Raw genomic sequence first — 10,170 nt, 5'->3', positions numbered from 1 at the left:
TAATGTACAGTGAAAATTGTCCGGAGTGAGGTAGCTAACTTGACTATTGGATTTTAAAACAGACAATAATTTATTCACACAATTACACAATGAAATATAGAGAACAGAATAAAGAACCCCTACAGAACTCAGTCTATCCAAACTAGACTTAATTATATTGTTCCGATTGTACACAACAGTCCCAATAAGCAAACCCCCTTTAACACACAGTCCAAAGAAGGATCAAATGCTTACAGGTTCAAGTTAAAAGGGAGAGAAGAGAGAGTTTCCACACAGCTCATTGTTGAACTCCCAACCAGTTCTGGACTGAACTAAACTGCTCAGCTAGAGAGCTGACCACTCCCCTTTCATTGTACAAGTCACTTCTAAAACATGACCACTTTGGCCTGAAGTCTCGTCTGTTTACACATAAACAAAAGGCCTCTCAAAATCCTTTTCATCTCTGTACCAAACCAGACTAATCGGAGCCCAGCCTGGTTTATTAGCCCTTTGAAAAATAATCAAGGACAGAATCTCCTTGAGTCAACGGACAGCTTTTAGCACAAAAAAGGACTGGCTTTGTGACACCTCCTCTCTTTAAAAAAAAGAACCATCAATATCAAAAGATGGCTTCATTTTTAACCCTTCAAAAACCCGGTTAGTAGTCTAAACACATCTATACACTATACTAACTATAAACATGCAAACATGTACAACCACATGCAAATTCAGGCCGTGGCACACCCATCACCGAACGCTTCCGTATCTTACTTGAGTCTCGATAACACATTATCAATCACTTTTTCATGACCTGCCACCTGCACAATTGTCAAATGGAATGGCTGCAGTGACAAGCTCCATCTAAACAGGCTGGCATTTTTATCCTTAAATTTTTCCAAAAATGTCTACGGGTTATGATCAGTGTATACGATTGTCTCAGATGCATTGCTGGTAATACAAACACTGAAATATTGCAATGCCAACATCAAGCTTAAAGTCTCTTTCTCCACCGTTGAATATTTCTGTTGATGAACGTTTAAACTTCCTGGAAAAATACCCAATGCATCTTTCTAACCTTTCATCATCCTCCTGCAGGAGCACCACACTGACACCCACATCACTGGCATCGATAGCCACCTTGAAAGGCTTTGTGTAATCTAGCGTGGCTAATACTGGGGTAGTCCTTAACATAGTTTGTAGGCTGTCAAATGCATTGACGTTCCACTGAAGCTTCTTGCCTCTTTTTAACAATTCGGTGAGAGGTGCAGCCTCACTGCTAAAGTTCGGCACAAACTTTCGGTAAAATCCACTCAATCCCAGGAACCGTAATACTGCTTTTTTTGTCGATGGTGTGGTAAATTCCTCAATTACTTTTGTTTTTGCGTCTCATGGGGTCATTTGTCCATTTCCAATAACATGGCACAGGAGGGTGACTTGGGATTTGGCAAATTCACTTTTAGCTAGGTTTACTACCAACCTTGCCTTTGAAGTTGATCGAACAAGTCTGATAAATGGGCAGAGCAGTAGATGTGATCTATATGGACTTCAGTAAGGCGTTCGACAAGGTTCCCCATGGGACGCTGATTAGCAAGGTTAGATCTCATAGAATACAGGGAGAACTAGCCATTTGGATACAGAACTGGCTCAAAGGTAGAAGACAGAGGGTGGTGGTGGAGGGTTGTTTTTTAGACTGGAGTCCTGTGACCAGTGGAGTGCCACAAGGATCGGTGCTGGGCCCTCTACTTTTTGTCATTTACATAAATGATTTGGATACGAGCATAAGAGGTACAGTTAGTAAGTTTGCGGATGACACCAAAATTGGAGGTGTAGTGGACAGCGAAGAGGGTTACCTCACATTACAACAGGATCTGGACCAGATGGGCCAATGGGCTGAGAAGTGGCAGATGGAGTTTAATTCAGATAAATGCGAGGTGCTGCATTTTGGGAAAGCAAGTTGTGAAACTTGAAAGGGCTCAGAAAAGATTTACAAGGTTGTTGCCAGGGTTGGGGGATCTGAGCTACAGGGAGAGGCTGAACAGACTGAGGCTGTTTTCCCAGGAGTGTCGGAGGCTGAGGGGTGACCTTATAGAGGTTTTCAAAATTATGAGGGGCATGGATAGGATAAATGGACAAAGTCTTTTCCCTGGGGTCAGGGAGTCCAGAACTAGAGGGCATAGGTTTAGGATGAGAGGGGTAAGATATAAAAGAGACCTAAGGGACGACTTTTTCTACGCAGAGGGTAGTACGTGTATGGAATGCGCTGCCAGAGGATGTGGTGGAGGCTGGTACAATTGCAACATTTAAGAGGAATTTGGATGAGTATATGAATAGGAAGGGTTTGGAGGGATATGGGCCGGGTGCGACTAGAGTGGGTTGGGATATCTGGACGGCATGGACGGGTTGGACCGAAGGGTCTGTTTCCATGCTGTACATCTCTATGACTCTCTAAATGCTGTAAATGTTCCTTCCATGAGTGACTAAAAAATCACCAAGTCATCGATACACATCACACAGTTGGGTAACCCAGCAATGACCTTATTAGTCAGTCTCTGAAATGTGGCAGGAGCGTTTTTCATACCAAATGGCATGACTTTGACCTGATATTGTCCACTTGGCATTACGAAAGCCGAAATTGCCTTTGCTCTCTCTGACAGAGGTACTTGCCAGTAGCCTTTGAGCAAGTCCAACTTAGAAATGTAAGTTGTGTGTCCCACATTTTCGACACAGACCTCCAACCATGGAATTGGATATGCATCGGTCTTTGTAATGGCGTTGACTTTGCGATAGTCCACTCATAACTGTTGGTACCATCTGGCTTTGGCACCATGACTGTGGGTGAGCTCCAGTCACTGTAACTCACTTCGATTATGTCATCTAGGAGCATGCGCTCTATCTCCTTCTGAACCTGTGCCACCTTTAGAGGTTATGCCTATAAGGATGTTGCTTAATTGGAACAGCATCTCCTCTATCTGTGTCATGCACAATTAGGTTAGCGCTTCCCAGTTTATTTCTGCATATCTCCCCATTCGATTGTAATAGTCATTCAGGTCATTTCGATTCTCTTGTGGAAGGCAACTCAATAATTTATCCCAATTTTTGACAACTTCCTCATTGTCCAATTTGATCTGAGGAATGTCCAATTCAGAATCCTCTGAACGTGGTCCTTCCTTCTGTGCTGTAATCATTAACACCTTCTCCTCTTGCTTTCCTTCCCGATCAAAATACCTCTACAGCATATTCACATGACACACTCTGTGAGATTTCTTCCTGTCTGGAGTCCTTATCAAGTAGTTCACCTCACTCAATTTCTTCTCAATTTGATAAGATCCACTAAACCTTGCCTTTAAAGGCTCGCCTGTTACCAAATACCTTATCCCCAATTGCAAAATTGCGCATTTGTGATTTCTTATCCGCTTCTTGTTTCATTGTATGCGATAATGACTTTTAAATGCTGTCTAGACAACTCTCCAGCTCTATTTAAACATTCTTTAAAACCTGACACATAGTCCAAATGGATGGTCTCTGAATTCTGACTTAAGTAATTTCTTCTTAATCAATTTTAATGGTCCTCTTACTTCATGCCCCAAAATTAATTCAAATGGACTGAATTTGGTCAATTCATTTGGTGCATCTCTGATCGCGCAAAGTACAAACAGAACTCCCTCATCCCAATCATCTGATAGTCCTGACCATAAGCCCTCAACGTGGTCGTTAGTGTTTGATGCCATCTCCCTAGCGCTCCCTGTGATTCCAGATGATACGCTGTAGATTTGAATTGCTTTATTCCCCAGTTATCCATAACCTCCTTGAATAGTTTGGATGTGAAGTTTGATCCTTGATCCAATTGGATCTCTATTGGCAGTTTGTATCTCATAAAACAATTTAAGTAATTCTTCTACAACCCTTTTAGCGGTGATGTTGTGCAATGGGATTGCCCCTGGAAATCTAGTCGATACATCTATGGTTGCTAATAAATACTTACTCCCACTTATTGTTTGAGGGAGGGGACCTACACAATCAATCAAGACTTTTATGAAAGCTTCTTCAAATGCTGGAATCGGTATTAAAGGTGCAGGTTTTATTACTGCCTGTGGTTTTCTGAATAGCTGATGTGTATGACACGTCTGGCAAAATTCAACAACATCTTTGAGTAGATGCCATTGGCCTTGATCTTTGAGTCGTCATTATCTCCAGGTTTAGTACCTGAGGACCGGAGAAATGTAAGTGTTTTGCCCTTGTTCAAGAAGGGCAGCAGAGATGACCCAGGTAACCATAGACCAGTGAGCCTTACGCCTGTTGTAGGAAAAATCTTGGAAAGGATAATAAGAAATAGGATTTATAATCATCTTGCAAGCAACAATTTGATTTCAGATAGTCAACATGGTTTCGTCAAGCTGAAAATGTGTTGCTGGAAACGCGCAGCAGGTCAGGCAGCATCCAGGGAACAGGAGAATTGACATTTCGGGCATAAGCCCTTCTTCAGGTTTCCTGAAACATTTGGACTATTGTGCACAGTTCTGGTCGCCCCATTACAGGAAGGATGTGGAAGCATTGGAAAAGGTGTAGAGGAGATTTACCAGGATATTGCCGGGTCTGGAGGGAAGGTCTTTTGAGGAAGGGCTGAGGGGTTTGGGGCTGTCCCTTTAAGCTGACTTTCCCTTTTGTGTGTCAGTTTTTGAAGTTCAAAAGATCTCTCTTTTTCTTTCTCTGCTTTTTCCCTCTCTTCTGCTGCTCTTTTTATTCTCCCTCTCTTCTGCTTTTTATTGTAACTCAAACTGTTTCATTTCTGCTGCCCTTTCCTTATCTCTCACCTCTAACTCAAGCTGCTTCATTTGCAATTGAATTCTTGCCATCTCTATAGATTCTGATGGTTTCTCCAGCAAATGAAAATACTGAGCTACTGCTGTAATTATCTCTCCTTTCCTCACAGAAGCAGGCAGCTCTAATTTCAGCTTCTCTGCTCATTTCTGCAGCTTGGTCTTGTTAACGTTTTGCAAAAACTTCCAAAGTCACCGCATCCACTTTGAGAAAACTTTTGGTGACTGAAAGAGCCATTACTATCCCAAGATTTGTCTACTCAACCAAACCAACACCCGAAATAGAGACACTAGCACCTCCCACTCGCTGTCTAAATTCCTGCAAAGCGCACCCAGTCTGTTATGGATTAGGCCAGACCACTCAAAACATTCTTAAGCACACAGCCCAGACCATAACTTTGCAATTTGTTTCGGTTAGTATACAGTAAAAATTGTCCAGAGTGAGGTAGTGAAGTTGACTACTAGATTTTAAAACAGACAAAAGAATTTTCACAAAATTACACAATGAAACACAAAGAACAGAATAAAGAACCGCTACAGAACTCAGTCTATCCAAACTAGACTTAATTATATTGTTCTGAATGTACATAACAGTCCCAATAAGCAAACCCCCTTTAACACACAGTCCAAAGAAGGATTAGATGCTTACAGGTTCAAGTTAGAAGGGAGAGAAGAGAGAGTTTCCACACAGCTCACTGGTGAATTCCCAACCAGTTCTGGTCTGAACTAATCTGCTCAGCTAGAGAGCTGACCACTCCCCTTTCATTGTACAAGTCACTTCTAAAACATGACCACTTTGGCCTGAAGTCTCGTCTGTTTACACATAAACAAAAGGCCTCTCAAAATCCTTTTCATCTCTGTACCAAACCAGACTGATCGGAGGCCGGCCTGGTTTATTAGCCCGCTGAAAAAAAGCCAAGGACAGAGTCTCCTTGAGTCAAGAAACAGCTTTTAGAAAAAAAAATACCAGCTTTGAGACAACTGGAGGATAATAAATGTTGTTTCCTTTTTCAAGAAGGGGAGTACACACAATCCTGAAAATTATAGACCAGTGAGCCTTACTTCAGTAGTGGGTAAAGTGTTGGAAAAGGTTATAAGAGATAGGATTTACAATCATCTGGAGAGGAATAGGTTGGTTAGGGATAGTCAACACAGTTTTGTGAAGGATGGGTTGTGCTTCACAAATTTTTTTGAGTTCTTTGAGAAGGTGACCAAACATGTGGACGAGGATAAAGCGATTGATGTGGTGTATATGGATTTGATTAAGGCGTTTGATAAGGTTCCCCATGGTAGGCTATTGCACAAATTACAGAGGCATAGGATTGACCATGATTTAGCGCTTTGGATCAGAAATTGGGTAGCTGAAAGAAGACAGAAGGTGGTGGCTGATGGGAAATATTCATCCTTGACTTCAGTTACTAGTCGGGTACCGCAAGGGTTTGCTTTGGGTCCACTGTTGTTTGTCATTTTTATAAATGACCTGGATGAGGGCAGAGAAGGATGGGTTTGTAAATTTGAGGGTGATACTGAGGTCGGTGGAGTTGTGGATAGTGACTAAGGATGTTGGAGGTTACAGAAAGACATAGATAAGCTGCAGAGCTGGGCTGAGAGGCGGCAAGTGGAGTTTAATGTGAAAAAGTGTGAGGTGATTCACTTTGGAAGGAGAAACAAGAATGCAGAGTACTGGGCTAATGGTATAATTCCTGGTAATGTAGATGAGCAGAGAGATCTTGGTGTCTATGTACATAGATCCCTGAAAGTTGCCACCCAAGTTGATAGGGTTGTTAAAAAGGCATACGGTATGTTAGCTTTTATTGGAAAAGGGATCGAGTTCTGGAACCATGAGGTTATGCTACAGAGGTACAAACTCTGGTATGGCCGCACGGAGTATTGCGTACAGCTCTGGTCACCGCATTATCGGAAGGATGTGGAAACATTGGAAAGGGCTCAGAGGAGATTTACTAGGGTATTGCTTGGTATGGAGGGTAGGTCTTACAAGGAAAGGCTGAGGCACTTGAGGCTGTTTTTGTTAGAGAGAAGAAGGTTGAGAGGTGATTTAATTGAGACATATAAGATAATCAGAGGCTTAGATAATTTGGACAGTGAGAGCCTTTTTCCTCAGATGGTGATGGTTAGCACGAGGGGACATAGTTTTAAATTGAGGGGTTGTGGATATAGGACAGATGTCAGAGGTAGTTTCTTTACTCAGAGAATGGTAGGGGCGTGGAACGCCCTGCCTGCAACAGTAGTAGACTCACCAACTTTAAGGGCATTTAAATGGTCATTGGATAAACATATGGACAAGAATGGAATAGTATAGATTGGATGGGCTTCAGATTGGTTTCACGGGTCGGAGCAACATCGAGGGCTGAAGGGCCTGTACTGCGCTGGAATGTTCTGTGTTCTATGAATTTCTGGTTTGCTTCAGCTTGGAACCAGAGCCAATTCTCACCACATACTGCAACTTGGCACAAATTCTGAGTGTGGATTTACTTTGAGAAATTTGTAAATCCATACTAGAGAAAGGAAGCTGAACTTGCCAGTGTAATATATTCATTGAGGCAGCTGCTGAGAGTTTATAGTGCTGCTAATTGTTACTTAAGTGGCGACATTAAAGATGGCCACTGACCTGATCCATGCAGATTGATTCTGAAAACGGGGTGATACTGTGGGTTCAGAGTGTTTTGTGGGTAGAACTTGGTGAACTGGATTACCCTCTCAACAACATCATCCATATACACCCTTTTAGACATCTTTACAGAAGTCATGATGTTCAGCACAATCAGGCAAACCCCAGATGATTTTGTCATTCTCTCCAAGATCAGTTCTCTCAGCAGCTTCTTTTTATGTTCTGTTTCATTGTTGGTTAATCATTTGTTCAGTTACTTTATGTTCATTAGTTTTTTTTTAAAAGACAATATAAAGGCGGAACTTCCTCACACACTCGCATGCTTCCTTCCATTGACTGGCAGCTCCTCCCACAAGAAGCCAGGAGTTTAGGCTGAAAGCTGCTTCACGGTTTTCAAAGTGGATACAGCTGTTGAACATTGTACTGTTTGGATAATAACGGGGAGAAGCACAATGATGCCAGCAAGGGAACGTAGTGATGAGGTTTGAGAGTGCAGGTATCAGCAGAAAGAGGTGTAATTCTGATTGGAGGAACGGTTGAATGGATGTGATGGAATTTCTGATAGACCTTCATGCAAAGCTGAACAGAGAGTTAGAGATTTCATGAGAAGTCTTAGATCGGCAGTCTTGGTGAGATTGTATTTTTTTCCGGCATTCCAATGAATTCATCAGAACATAAGAACTAGGAGCAGGAGTAGATAATTCAGCCCCTTCAGCCTGCTCCACTATTTGATACAAATGTGGTCGATCTCAGCTTGGCTTCAATTCCATTTTCCTGCCCATTCCCGATAACCGTGTTCCTGGGAACAATCTTTGGACTTGTTCCTGCTTCGCCAGCCCTTCCCTGCTGCGGGGCAATGTGCCTGGGTGTCTGACAGAGATGCAGGGGGCTGGCCTGGTCAGTATCACACTGCTCTGTAGGAGCTTGATTTGTACACATTAGCTCTCACAGGTCCCACCTGACCACACAGGCTTGGCTTCAAGCCAAAACTTCACTGTCATTGAGTGTTGCAAGATATCATGAGATCATGATTGCCACTATCTAAATGCAAGTCTTTCTGCATTAGAGTTGATTTGGAGGTGCCAGTGTTGGACTGGGGTGGACAAAGTCAGAAGTCACATGACGCCAGGTTACAGTGCAACAGTTTATTTGAATAAACCTGTTGAACTATAACCTGGTGTTGTGCGACTTCTGCTTTTATGACAGTGTCAGCTCACTGACTAAATTTCAGTGAGACAGGGACACAAACCCTGGATCTGTCAGCCAGTTCATGAGAATATACAGGCAGCCCCACATTGAATAACCACCAACATCGATTACAGCACCTGCCTCATTTGCTGCCAATGTACCACCTCCTGGAATGTGACTGAGAGCTGATATGAACACCACGCTGTTAGTGGTGGCAGAGAAGCAGCCAAACCCAGGAGCTGGACAATCTCTTACCCAAGGCTCAGCTGTACAGGATGTCCCGCCTTAGTCAATGCTGAAAGACAGTTCTTGCTAAGACTGTATGCTCGCTGAAGTTGCTGTTTATCTGCAGCCGAGAAAGTCACTCCTTGTGAGGGGTGGTCAGGAGGGTTGGTGTGGGGGCTGCAGGGAGAGAGTGTGTGGGAGCTGCAGGGAGAGAGTGAGTGGGAGCTGCAGGGAGAGAGTGTGTGGGAGCTGCAGGGAGAGACTGGGAGCTGCAGGGAGAGAGTGAGTGTGCTGCAGGGAGAGTATTGTTGTGAGCAGTAGCTGCTGTCGGTGTGTGCCTGTGCTCTGGGGACGATGTTAGCTCTGGTTGTAGCAGCACTAACAGGAATCCTGGCTGTAGGCTTTGTGCTGAGCCTCAGTGTGCAGTGCCTAGCTGAGGATCTGTGCTTTCTGCTCCGAGCCAGTAGGTTCGGCCTGAAGCTGCTGATGGTTTACCTGAGCAGGAGGGTGCCCACTGTATTGGAGCGCTTCAGCCAGCAGGTACAGACTAACCCACACAAACCCTTCCTGCTGTACCAGGGCCAGGCGTTCACCTACCGCCAGGTAGACAGCCGCAGTAACCGGCTCGCCCGGCTCTTTCTCAGGGAGCAGCCGGCTCTGCTAGCGGGAAACACGGTGGCTCTGCTGATGAGTAACGAGCCCGACTTTGTGTGTGTGTGGTTCGGCTTGGCCAAGCTGGGATGTGCCGTGGCTTTCCTGAACAGTAACCTCCGCAGCCGCTCCCTGTTACACTGCCTGGACAGCTCCGGAGCGAACAGCCTGGTTGTGGGAGAAGGTAAGAGCGGTCCCGCTGCTCAATCACAGCCTGGTCACTGCATTCATGTAGACCAATGGGTCAGGGAGAGAGCCCAGGGACTGGCTGGTACTGCATAGGGTGTGGACGTTAGCTGGGGCACTGGGATAGGGTGTGGACGTTAGCTGGGGCACTGGGCTGGGGTGTGGATGTTAGCTGGGACACTGGGCTGGGGTGTGGATGTTAGCTGGGGCACTGGGCTGGGGTGTGGACGTTAGCTGGGGCACTGGGATAGGGTGTGGATGTTAGCTGGGGTACTGGGCTGGGGTGTGGACGTTAGCTGGGGCACTGGGATAGGGTGTGGATGTTAGCTGGGGCACTGGGATAGGGTGTGGACGTTAGCTGGGGCACTGGGATAGGGTGTGGACGTTAGCTGGGGCACTGGGATAGGGTGTGGACGTTAGCTGGGGCACTGGGATAGGGTGTGGACGTTAGCTGGGGCACTGGGATAGGGTGTGGACGTTAGCTGGGGCACTGGG

At 44.8% G+C, this 10,170-nt stretch overlaps 1 protein-coding gene across 1 annotated transcript in view; it reads left to right on the top strand.

Moving 5' to 3' along the window:
• The first annotated feature begins 8,619 nt into the window (after positions 1-8,619).
• slc27a6 (solute carrier family 27 member 6) overlaps positions 8,620-10,170 on the top strand; it is a 75,689-nt gene continuing 74,138 nt past the window's right edge. Inside the window, exon 1 of the mRNA XM_043718061.1 lies at positions 8,620-9,673. Coding sequence (XP_043573996.1) covers positions 9,193-9,673 — 481 coding nt within the window. The 5' untranslated portion in view covers positions 8,620-9,192. The remainder of the gene's footprint in view (positions 9,674-10,170) is intronic.

Source organism: Chiloscyllium plagiosum, chromosome 2 (assembly GCF_004010195.1).
Source record: "Chiloscyllium plagiosum isolate BGI_BamShark_2017 chromosome 2, ASM401019v2, whole genome shotgun sequence".
In the NCBI taxonomy this organism is placed as follows: domain Eukaryota; kingdom Metazoa; phylum Chordata; class Chondrichthyes; order Orectolobiformes; family Hemiscylliidae; genus Chiloscyllium; species Chiloscyllium plagiosum.
Note: the sequence above shows the minus strand (reverse complement) of the source record. Positions and strands in the feature narration are given on the sequence as shown.